This window comes from Octopus bimaculoides, chromosome 2 (assembly GCF_001194135.2).
Source record: "Octopus bimaculoides isolate UCB-OBI-ISO-001 chromosome 2, ASM119413v2, whole genome shotgun sequence".
Lineage (NCBI taxonomy): Eukaryota > Metazoa > Mollusca > Cephalopoda > Octopoda > Octopodidae > Octopus > Octopus bimaculoides.
The window spans coordinates 98,890,436-98,902,577 of record NC_068982.1 but is presented as its reverse complement, the minus strand read 5'-3'; the positions used below and the strand labels follow the sequence as shown (position 1 = coordinate 98,902,577).

General features: G+C 36.0%; 1 protein-coding gene across 7 annotated transcripts in view; it reads right to left on the bottom strand.

Moving 5' to 3' along the window:
- Positions 1-12,142, bottom strand: part of LOC106868177 (thioredoxin domain-containing protein 6) — a 55,050-nt gene that overhangs the window by 28,449 nt on the left and 14,459 nt on the right. For all 7 annotated transcript variants that reach the window (XM_014913324.2, XM_014913323.2, XM_052978498.1 and 4 more), the window contains 6 exons: positions 10,263-10,334; positions 8,778-8,894; positions 6,801-6,870; positions 4,989-5,068; positions 2,915-3,007; positions 356-510 (listed from right to left, as the gene is read on the bottom strand). In XM_014913324.2, coding sequence (XP_014768810.1) covers positions 356-510; positions 2,915-3,007; positions 4,989-5,068; positions 6,801-6,870; positions 8,778-8,894; positions 10,263-10,334 — 587 coding nt within the window. The remainder of the gene's footprint in view (positions 1-355; positions 511-2,914; positions 3,008-4,988; positions 5,069-6,800; positions 6,871-8,777; positions 8,895-10,262; positions 10,335-12,142) is intronic.

Sequence of the window (12,142 nt, the reverse complement as noted above, 5' to 3'; positions counted from 1 at the left end):
TATATATATACACATATATATACATATATATATACATATATATAGATATATATATACATATATATATATATACATAAATGCTTGGACTGAGTGAGCAGAGGCTGCACTTGTTGGGAGAGCATATGTGCGAGCTCCATGCTGACTAGCGGTTGCTTGTATGAAACTCGCTGATACTATGGATTTCTACTTGTACTTCAAGACAAAAATTCACACAAGCCTCGGCTGATACAGTAAATTACTTGTACAATGGTGCACTCGTACTGCAAGGTTCTACTGTATATATATATCAGTAAATATATAAATGTGAGGAAAATATTTAACAGTTTAAAAGAAAATTATGAAACTGATATTTGACCTATTGGGAGCGGACTCTTTAGCTTCCTCAACAGTAACGGGTCCCAGTTTTTCTTTCCATTCATAGACAATTCCTTTTTCATTATTTTTCTTCTTTAGTACTAATACATGACAGGGGCCACTAGTCATGAACTGGATGTAGTCTTCATAAAATGGCTGCAAATAAAGGGAAGATAATATTTACAGCAAGTTCCACTGAACGAAAGAGTGGCCTGGGAAGTCATTTTTTTTTAAAGCCTAAGGGACCCATAACGCTTATGCCAATCACCTGTGTTAGATGCCCTCCTAGACTGGGAAGGCTGAAGTGGACGATTGCCATTCCTAAACATTGCCTTAGAGGTCAATGTGTGCAGAAAAAAGGTATGGGTAGAGAGGGAAACTTTCAACAGAAGGAAACACTACTACAGGTACTCTAGTAGAGGCAGCCTGAAGACCAGGTGAAGATGTTAAAATGGGTAATGCGTTGGACTCAAAGGAACAAGACAAGACTATGAGTTGATAAGAACAGCTATGGACAATTCAATTGATTTGTAGTGCATCATCATCGTTGTCATCGTCATCGTAGTCGACATCATCACCATTGTCATCGCCATTGTCATTGTCATCATCAGCACCATCATTTAATGTCTAGCTTCCATTTGATAGGGTCTAATGATTTGGAAGACTGTGTCATGCACCACCTACAACTTTTGTATGGTTTCTATAGCTGGATGCCCTCTGAAGTGCCAACCACTTTAGAGAGTGTGTCGAGTGCTTTTTATATAGCACCAGCACAAGTGATGATTGCCTTGTAACTTATAAGGTTAGGGCCCTAAAGTGGCCTCTGTAAATAAAGTAAAACACAAAAGAAGAGTGGATGATGATCCTTGGTAGAGGGATGAGGGATGATAAGAAAGAGGGAAGAAAGAAAGGATTAATGACAGGGTTGGGAAAAAAGAGGGCAATAGATTTATTTCTCTAACTCCTTCAGAAGTATGAAAGGAGAAGTTAACCATGGTAGAGTTTGAAGTTAGACTATAAAAGGATTTAACTAAATACCACAAGGTATTTTGCCCAGCATCCCTCTGGTTTTGCCCATATTCAACCTCTTACACAGTAAGAACACAAATCATAAGGTGTATTGGCTCAAATTTTGGCACAAGGCCTGTAAATTTGGGAGAGAGGCTAAGTTGATCACACCAACCCCCAGTGCTTGACTGGTACTTATTTTACTGACCCTGAAAGGATGAAAGGCAAAGTCACCCTTGGTGGAATTTGAACTCAGAACATAAAAATGGACAAAATGCTGCGAAGCATTTTGCCCAACGTGGTAATGATTCTGCCAGTTTGCCACCTTTTTGTTCCCAGTGATATTAATAATTTCTTTAAGGTGGTAAGCTGGCACACAATCATTAGCACATTGGACAAAATGTTTAGTGGCATTTCGGCCATCTTCATGTTCTAAGTTCAAATTCTGCTGAGGTCAACTTAGTCTGTCATCTTTTTGGGGGTTGATAAAATAAGTACCAGTTGAGCACTGGAGTCAATGCAATTGACTTACCCCTCCCCCGAAATTGTTGGCCTTGTGCCAATATTTCACATCAATATTAGTGATTTCTTTGACAGAAATGTGCTGGGGAATGAGCATAAACAACTAAATAACTTATTAACATTACATATTTTATTGACTTGTCAGAAGGATGGATGATGATGTCAGTACCAGAATGATTTGAACTTTGAATGTAGGGTTAAGATTGAATACTTTAAGGCAGTTAGTCTAACACTTTACTCTACTGGCTTCAATGTAAAACACATTAACAGATATATTATTTAGACTCAAGTCTAAATTGTGAGCTCTGAGATTCATAAGACCAGAGATTAATCTGGTTTCTATGGTGTATAAGCAACTGAGATTACAACACTTCCTACACACCATTATGACATGTGTATTTGGAAGTTAGCTAGTAGATCTAAAATATTAGACAAGTAAAAGTGGATAAATCATACATTGCTACGCATGGATTAATGACAAACAAGAGGTAGCTAAGACAGATTTATGATAAATCATAGGTAGCTACAGACAAATTTACAATAAATCATGGGTTGCTACAGATGGATTAATGATAGATCAGAGGTAGCTATAGGTGGATTAATGATTAATCAGAGGTAGCCATAGGTGGATTAATGACAAATATCACAGGTAGCTACAAGTGGATTAATGACAAATTACAGAGACAACTGGTGCATTAATAATAAATAACAGGTAGCTATAGATGGATAAATAACAAATCATGAGTTATCAAAAGTGAATTAATGACAAATCACAGGTAGCTACCAGTGGATTAATGGTAAATCATAGGTAACATAGGTGGATTAACGTAGTCATTTAGTATTTCCATTACATCAAACTTACCTTTTTGGTAGCATCATTAATCAATTTTGTATCTTTTTTTCTCTTTATGCACATTTTTTTGTTGTGTATTTCTTTGTTTTTTTTTTATATCAAGAATGTTTTCTTTTGTTCTGGAAGATTTAATTTTTTCTTGTTTGAAGAAGACATAAAAACAGATATTCCTCTCACCTCTTCTGACAAATGTTGATAGAACTCTCTGGCAGTTTCTTCTGTGAGTAATTTCTTCACATTGGCCACAATTTCAACCCCTTCAGCTTCCATCTGGAAATTGAAAAATTCTCAGGTGAAATTTTAGATACTATAACCAAAAGAAAGAGAAGGAGGAAAAGAAGGCGGCGGCTGTCTTGTGGTTGCGGTTGTGGATATGATGATGGCGATGGTGACAATGATGGTAGTGATGGAGTGGTGGTGTTGGTTGTGTTGATAATGATAGTAATGGTTGTGGTGATGGCGATGGTTGTGGTGGTAGTGCTAGTGCCATCCAATATACTGAAGCCCTTAGCAATAGTATGTTAAAAGGAGAATCTCTGTTGACAGTTAAAGAAGAATGCTCATATTCAGCTACTGATGAAATCCCAACATAGAACTGAAACTGGTCCAGTTAATACCTCTTTTTTATCTTCACAATGATACTGAATATAAAGACATGTTTATCTCTGTCTATTACATAGAGTTATAGCTAAAATTTGCAAATATATTCTGTAGTGCAGCAAACAAAAGAACTTAGTAATATGATTCAGCATTTTATAATATTGTTGTATATCTGTTATCATTATCATCATAGTTTCAGTGCCGCTGGACTGGCTCCCATGCAGGTAGCACATAAAAAACACCTTTTGAGTGTGGCCATTGCCAGTACCGTGTGACTGGCCCTCGTGCCGGTGGCACGTAAAAGCACCCACTACACTCTCGGAGTGGTTGGCGTTAGGAAGAGCATCCAGCTGTAGAAACTCTGCCAGATCAGATTTGAGCCTGGTGCAGCCTTCTGGCTTGCCAGTCCTCAGTCAAATCGTCCAACCCATGCTAGCATGGAAAGCGGACGTTAAACCATGATGATGATGATGATGATGATGATATATTATAATATAAATAGATCAGGTAAAATTCATTGAAGAAAATTTTCTACTGCCTGATTCTATTCTGGTTACCAACCCTTGCCTGTTTCTGAGTAAGATATTTTCCCTAGTCTTTTGAACACTAGCAGCACAACATGTTTTCATGGAAGATTGCATACAAACAAAACTACTATAGAAATAGTTTGTTTAGAGTTAGCACATGATGTCAAGATAAGGAAACTCTCACATTTAAACACACACACACACACACACACACACACACAGAATACAATTTTTTTCAGTTTCCATTAACCAAACCAAATTCATGCACAGGGACTTGGTTGACCTAAGGTTATTGTAGAAAACTCTTGCCCTCAGTGGTGAGCAGGAGAACTGAAGCCTAAACAATGTGTTTGCGATACAAACATCTTAAACAAACACAGAGCCGTAATAGTGCCTACAGTGAATGTATGTGTGTGTGTGTGTGTGTGTAACATCATCTCCATCGTCGTCGTTGTCATCATCATTAAACATACTTTCTATGCAAGCATGGATTGGACAGTTGAACAGGTGGATTTGATGAGTTGAAGGATTGCAGTGTGCTCCAATGTGTTTTGGAATGGTTTCTATGGTTGGAAGCTCTTCCTTTCATCAACCAAGTTACAAAGTGTACTTAGTAGGTATTTTTCTATCATTTCTTCTTCTTTTTTTTTACTGCACTAGCGAAGTTGCTTACAAGACTAAAGGACTTAAAAAGACCCCTATAAGCGAAGGAGAACAGGAGTGAAGCAGAGAGAGAGAGAGAGAGAGAGAGAGAGAGAGAAAGAGAGAGAGAAAGAGAGAGAGTGTGTGTGTGTGTGTGTGCGCGCGCACACACACACACACACACACACACACATGTGATGATTTTAGCACAACATGAAAGAGCAGACAACTAATGATGATAGAAACTTAAACACAATTTCTTCCTACCAAACTCCATTTATAGGCTTTTGGTGGAACCAAATCTATGTTAGAAGGGACTTATGCAAAGTACCTTTCAGTGGGATAGAACATGAAACAATGTGGTTTGTGAAGCAAAGTGCTTAACCACACAACCATACACGAATAGATGGCAAGTAGGAAGCTGGAACTCTTAAAGCAGATGGCACTACAATTGATAGCAAGACAGATGCTGGGTAACTTACCATTTTGATAATAGTCTCCACTTGCCCATCCTGCACAGCATCAGGTTTAATAATAGCAACAGTAACTTCGTCAGGTAGCTCTTTTGGAAAAATTTATAAATAGAAGAATAAAATTTAAGAAAAATAATTTTGCACTTGTTTGTTTGTTTGAGAGGAAATATTTACTGTAACATGGACTGTAACACAAACTTTGCAGTAACATAAATGGTCCATGTAACATAAATTGTACAGTAACATACTGTACTGTTATATAACCTAAATCAGCACAGACTGTCTTGTAACATACATTGTACTGTAACATAAATAGTAAAATAATATAAACTGTACTATAACACATACAACTACACTGTGCTGTATTATAAGCTATAGAGCATCATAGATTGTCCTGTAAATATACTCTGTATAGTAACATAAACTGTACTATAACATAAACCATACTGTAATAAAAGCTGTACTCTAATATTGATATAAGATATGTAGTAACATAGACTGTCTTGTAATATGCACTGTACACTATACTGTAATGTTGCATAATCTACAATGAAATATACATTCTACTATCAACATAAACTTTACTGTAACACAAACTGTACTTTGATATACTTTGTCCTATAATGTTGTAACATATACTGTTACTGTAACATAAACTGTATTGTAACATAAATAGTAAAGTGACATAAACTATACTGTAACATACACTATACTGTAACAAAGAATACTATAACATACACTGTACTGTAACATGGACTGTACAGGAGCAGTACTGTAACACAAACTGTACTGTAACAAGAAATATTCCTGGAAGTTTGAATTTCATTGAAAATAATAGCAACAATAGCATGGAAAGATATAATGATTGAATGGTTGTAGTAATGAATACTAAAAGTGGTTTATGGTTTCAAATCCACTACAAGTAATTTGACAAGTCATTCATCAGCAGGGCAGGTTTTAAATCAACTAGACAAATTTGTTCAAATTGGGTCCCATGCCAAGAGAGAGCCTTGCACACATGCTCAAGCAGAGGACACTATGATGAATTTTTAGTATATCATTGTAGCTAATGGTGGAGTCTCAAGCTCTCAATACTTTATGACTGAGACAGGCATATTACACAAGGCGTAACACGCCAATCTCCAGCTTTTGTAGAGTAGAGGACCCCACTAACAATTCTCCAATTGGACCCTGCACTTTGTAGTGCTGAGTAATTCTACGTCGTCTCCTTCATTGGACACGTAACTCAGCTTGTGAAGACTTATTGGGGCAAGCAAAAGCGAAATCGGGATAGCACCTGTGCCTAGCGTCGCCTTTCTGGCACTTGTGCCCGTGACATGTGTAAGGATTTTCGAGCGAGATCATTGCCAGTGCCCCTGGACTGGCTCTTGTGTGGGTGGCACATAAAATACACCATTTTGAGCGTGGCCGTTGCCAGTACCGTGTGACTGGCCCTTGTGCAGGTGGCACGTAAAAGCACCTACTACACTCTTGGAGTGGTTGGCATTGGGAAGGGCATCCAGCTGTAGAAACTCTGCCAAATCAGATTGGAGCCTGGTGTAGCCACCTGGTCCACCAGTCCTCAGTCAAATCGTCCAACCCATGCTAGCATGGAAAGCGGACGTTAAACAATGATAATGATGATGATGAAAAATAAAAACAACAGTAATTCATTTCAGTAAATGTCAAAATTTGAAGACTCAACCAACCCATGCTCAAACAATAACTGAAGTAAAAAAATAACATAAACAAAATGAAGTAAAACAAAAAAAAAGGCAAAAAAGAAAAGGAAACCAAAAAATGTTTAGAAGTGATTATCACCTTCAACTTCACTTTCTTCCTCTTCAGATTCTGATGGTTCTTTTACGAATGGGAGTTCTTTATCAATAATCTTGCAGATTTTTAAAACAAGAGCAGGAAACATGTAAATCATTACACAATATGAGGTACTGAGTAAATGTTAGTAGCTTGTAAGAATATATTTTTATTCTGTATCGATGTCAGTAGGAGAATTCTAGTTATACCCACACAATGTCGTCTCTTTAGCATACCCCCCCCCCACACATGCAACTGATGATTTGTGTACGTTATGTGTACACACACACACACATACACACACACACACACACAAATCATCAGTTAGTTGTCCATATGTCAGAAATAGAAGCACACTCAATTTAAGTAACAGAGCAGGTATATTTTTATACCATTAAGTAAAATATTATTGTCTATGGCATATAACTGGCCAGAATGTTACTGTTGACTTAGTGCTGAATATTGCCACTAAACAATATTGAAGTGTCTTCAGACATGCTGTCTATGAGCATAAAACTTCTTTTGCATGGAAGTGCATAGACTCTAGTTTGATTCAGTGGTGGCAAAAGGGTGGAACAAAATCTAGTAAAAAAAATGTTTTGGAGAAGGAAGAAGACAGGAAGAGTTATTCCCCATGGACTGGTGTTTGCCATGAATGAAATGTGAAGGTTATGTATGTATTACTCTCCAGTCCCACATTACATGGATATCTTAGAACAGTTCTCTTCTCTGTCAAGCAGAGCCTGCATCTCCTGCTTCCATTAAGATACAGCCTAGATCATTCTGGTAATCTCCATGTGATGTTATACAACATTGCACCCTTTTTTAATTACCATGCATAGCAGGTTAAAGTTATGATATTACATCTTCCCTGGGTTTGTGATTATTATAAAAGAGAGTCTGTGATTATTCAGCCTAGCCTTAAGGAGCTCTCCAGTGTTATGACATATTTTTGTATATACATCATCCTATTCATATTCGTCAAGGCTATTTTTTGCTTTGTAGACCACAGCTTCTGCATTGCATTGACTATTCACTGGGAATTCACTGTAAACCCTACATTAGCATCATGGCTCTGTTTACAGTTTTGGAGTATTGACTAATACTTTTCTTTTCCATTTGGTGCACAGCTGAACAAGATCCTTTATTTATGCTTATTGAAAAGTTTCCTATATGATCCACTAATCTTAGGAAGATCTAATTCATGTATGTTTTATGCATTAAATGAGGAAGTAGGGGGAGGGGTGGAATCAGATGCTTGTGAGTGTTAATATGTAAACATACATGAATATTGATATTCCATACTTATCATCATTTGAGTGAAACAACGACAAAGCTGGCATTCCTAGTTGATTGTATGGTCACCCTTATTATAAATTCATAGCGACCCCCAATCCACTGCCTTCCTCCTAATGCCTCTGTTTTCTCTACAGGAGTCACATGGTTGTGAGGTGAATATCGTCATCACACAACTTTTACTGCTTCTACATTCTGTCAGTGGCTGCACAAAATGATGCTCCCCACAACTCACTGATCATATAGTGATATATGTATCATTGTATTTTGTCAGTTACTGGAAGAATAGAGTAAATTCTTTTACTGCCAGTTTACAGCCAGCTGCAAAAGGGCCTATTAACCCTTTAGCATTCCAATTATTCAAATATAATGTTTATTTATTCAAATTGTTTTGAATTAATCATACATTATCTTATAGTTTTGAGATTTCAATGATGTGATTGTTTGTTTTTAAAATGACATTGTATGGTAGGTGCGAGAAACCAGATCTAGCTATTTTAAATATAAAACAGGTAGAATATTCTGGCTTGATATGGCCAGTTAAATGCTAAAGGATTCAAATTTGTGTCTTGGCCCCTTACACAGTATGTTATTGGTGACATATTATGAACTACTAATAGTTCGTATGACAGTCAAAAGCATATAAACCAACTGTGATTCTCTATAGATTAGTAAACTAATACAAACCTTTACTCTGCGAGCTTCTCCATCCAGTACTTTGTGCTCTTGTGCCAACTCATCGATAATGGTACTTCTTATCAATGGGTATTGTGCTCCTCTTATAACATTAACCAACACTCCACCCTAACAAGATAATTTGACATATTATATATTATACAAATTGTAACATCATATAATGTATATTATATGTATATTAACATATCATAACAGAGAAACATAGCATAACAAATACTATATACATAGTTTTTTAGTTTTTCTGTATATAACTTGGTTTTAGAATAGGTTCATCATGTCCCTGCATATTATATGAAGTAACTAATGGGTTGGTGATCAGAAGGATATCTGGTGTTCTTGCTAGACTCTGCTAGGACAATTTTCATCCTCCTCTCTGATATACGAGGGGATACCCAAAAGAAATTGGAATTGTGCAATATTATTTAATTCACTTAGCTTTACACGTTTACCCGTTTACTGTCTTCAAAGTATTCTTCATTTGAAGCAATGCATTGGTCCAGGCATTTTCCACTGTTAGAAGCAGTGCTGGAACTCTTTTGAAGTGATGCCTTTTAATGCCTCCATCAGTTTTTTTTTTTACCTCTTTCGCATCTACAAATTCTGTAGCACCAGCTTTTATCACTAGTGATGATCTTCCCAAAAAATGGTCCAGATTAACCTCCAACTGTTCTTTCAGTTCACGACACACATTCAGTCATGACTGATTTTGATCTTCCTTGAGCAAGCGGGGCACAAATTTTGCTGAAGCTCATTTCATTCGCAATTCTTTGCACAAATTTCATTGGCAGGAGCTCCAGGACACACCAATCACATCAACAAGTTTGTCAATTGCTCAGTTCATGAATATTCATATTTTCATTAGTTCGGGAGGTCGACGGTCATCCTGAATGAGGTTGGTCCTCAAGCAACAAGTGACCATTCCTAGAGTGTGGAAATTACTCATAAACTTGTGTTTTGCTCGTGGTACCATTCTCGAGAGCTGTTTGAAGTATGATAACAGTTTCAGCCACTGTTTTTCCTGGCAGAAAACAAAATTTCATGGAAGCACAGTGTTCCTTCATTTCAGCGATTGCAAAATTGACATACAAGGGAAAAGCACTGCATGTGGCAGTACAACTTCACTCGAAGATGATGGTCAGCAGACTGATGCCTGTGGGTCACATCAAGTGGCTTCTAGTGGCAGAAGCCTGAACTACAATGGGCTTGTCCCACAGAGAACATTTCTGGTTACTTTGGGGTACCCCCTTGTATTTTGTGTTTTAAATGCATCAAACCCTTAACAAATGTTATTTCTGGAAGAATATCAAAGTAAATTGCCTTTTAACGATGTATTTATATTAATTATGACACACAGATGGCTATTTTAATTTAATACTATTTCTACTGCATATAACAGACAAAATTCAGATTATATTTGCTACATAGTTATAGCTAAAAAATAGAGCACATGCCCAGGGAGTGTCCCTCCATACTTACAGCAAAGAAAAGGAAACAAGGCTTACATTTCCCCCTGTAGAGCACCAATGACTCAATTCTATCAGCTTTTGCCTGAAAACAATGACAGGAAATATATTAGTAATAAATTCTATGAAAATATTGAAATCTGTTAAACAGAATGGATGATTATGTCAACTGAATGGGTATTTGTGATTGTGTGAATATTGGGAAGGAAACTTGGAAACTCTTCAAGCTGCAACTATTAGGAACAGAGATTGGAATTGGTGAGATTAATGTAGTGTTTAAGAAGTTGATGATTAATACATAATTTTCCAAAGAAAATATAAATTCAACCAAAAGATAAAAAACAAAATAAAGTTATAAAGTCTGTTTAATACTATAATATACATGAAATAAATAAAAAATATTCTCTATTTGCTCATAGTAGGCTAGTTGAAAGTACATGCATATCTACATGAAAGTACATTCATGTATGTGCTTGTAATAAGTGTACAAGCATGCAAGTGATCTTCAGTAGACTTGTGCATACATATATCATATTATAGTCTAGCTGACATGCATTTTCAATGAAAGTAAACCAGAAATTGGTTAAATTAGGTGTGCTATGTGAGTCCTAGTTACAGCAGATCAGCAGCAGCTGTTGGAGTGACCAAGGTAGTCACTGCTATTGTCATTCAGATATGCCTGTTGATATAATAGCACACTAATCACTGATTAGTTGGGAAAAATTAAGTTAGTTTATTTGATCACTAAATATAATTATGGGTATCAGTTCACATTACTAGGATGTCACAAATATAATTTCCTCTTTTTTAGAAGAGATTCATGATGATTTAAATACATAGAAATAAAGACAGTCTGACAGAGCATTGATCCTTAAAAAAGATCAACTATAATTTCATGTTTATTGCACAACTTAGTGAGAGAAGTTGATGTTAGTATTGTTTAGCTTCAGATCAGCTTTGATTCAGCATATCTATGATCAAAAGATTTATAGCAAAGACCATCTCATATTTTGTATCTCAATTTTGATTTTTATCAAGCATTGTGAATCTAGGGCCATATAATCTAATATGGCCCTTCTCTTTTAAGAAAGTAAGTGTGATTTGAGGAAAATTTAACTTTTATTTATAGTAGTTAACTACATAGAGATGTTCTTTGTAATTCGTGAGGGGCTACTGTTGAAAGTTATCTCCAGCCATTTGTAAAGAAAACAGCGCACTAGAAAAGTCTAAATTGCTGATGTGCCAGTAACATTTAATTTCCATACTAAAGATTATTTTGGCATATACCCAAAAATTTTAGATGTCACTATGCACATAAATTAATTAAATAAATTAAATGAATTTCTTAGTGGCTTTAAAATGTAGGATTTTTAATTGTTGATGGAAGATAATAAACTACAAGGTGTTCAAAAAGTCTCTCCGCAATAAGTATTTCATTGCAAAATAAATATTTATAAGATGGTATAAGACTACAAAAGAATATATAAGACTACAAAAGAATATATTAGACTTTACAAGACTTTAAAAAGACTTTATAAGGTGGTGTTGAAAGTGTCATCCTTCATTTTCAGTACATAAGTTGACTCTTCTAAACATGTTTTGAAATACATCTTGGAGAGTCTGACTCTTGGACAGTCTGACTCTTGGACAGTCTGACTCTTGGAGAGTCAGGATGAAAAACATTCAATGTGGAGAAACTTTTTGAACACCTTGTAGAATTGGCATTGTCCAATTAAACCCTCTTTTACTATCCTGAGTGAAGCTGTATAATAAACATGATGCCCTTTATGACTGCTTCATATATCTAATAATTTCAATGAAAATATTTAATTTACAAATGCAGCAACAGCTAAAATGTTTGGGTACATTCCAAAATAACGTTTAGTATTAGGG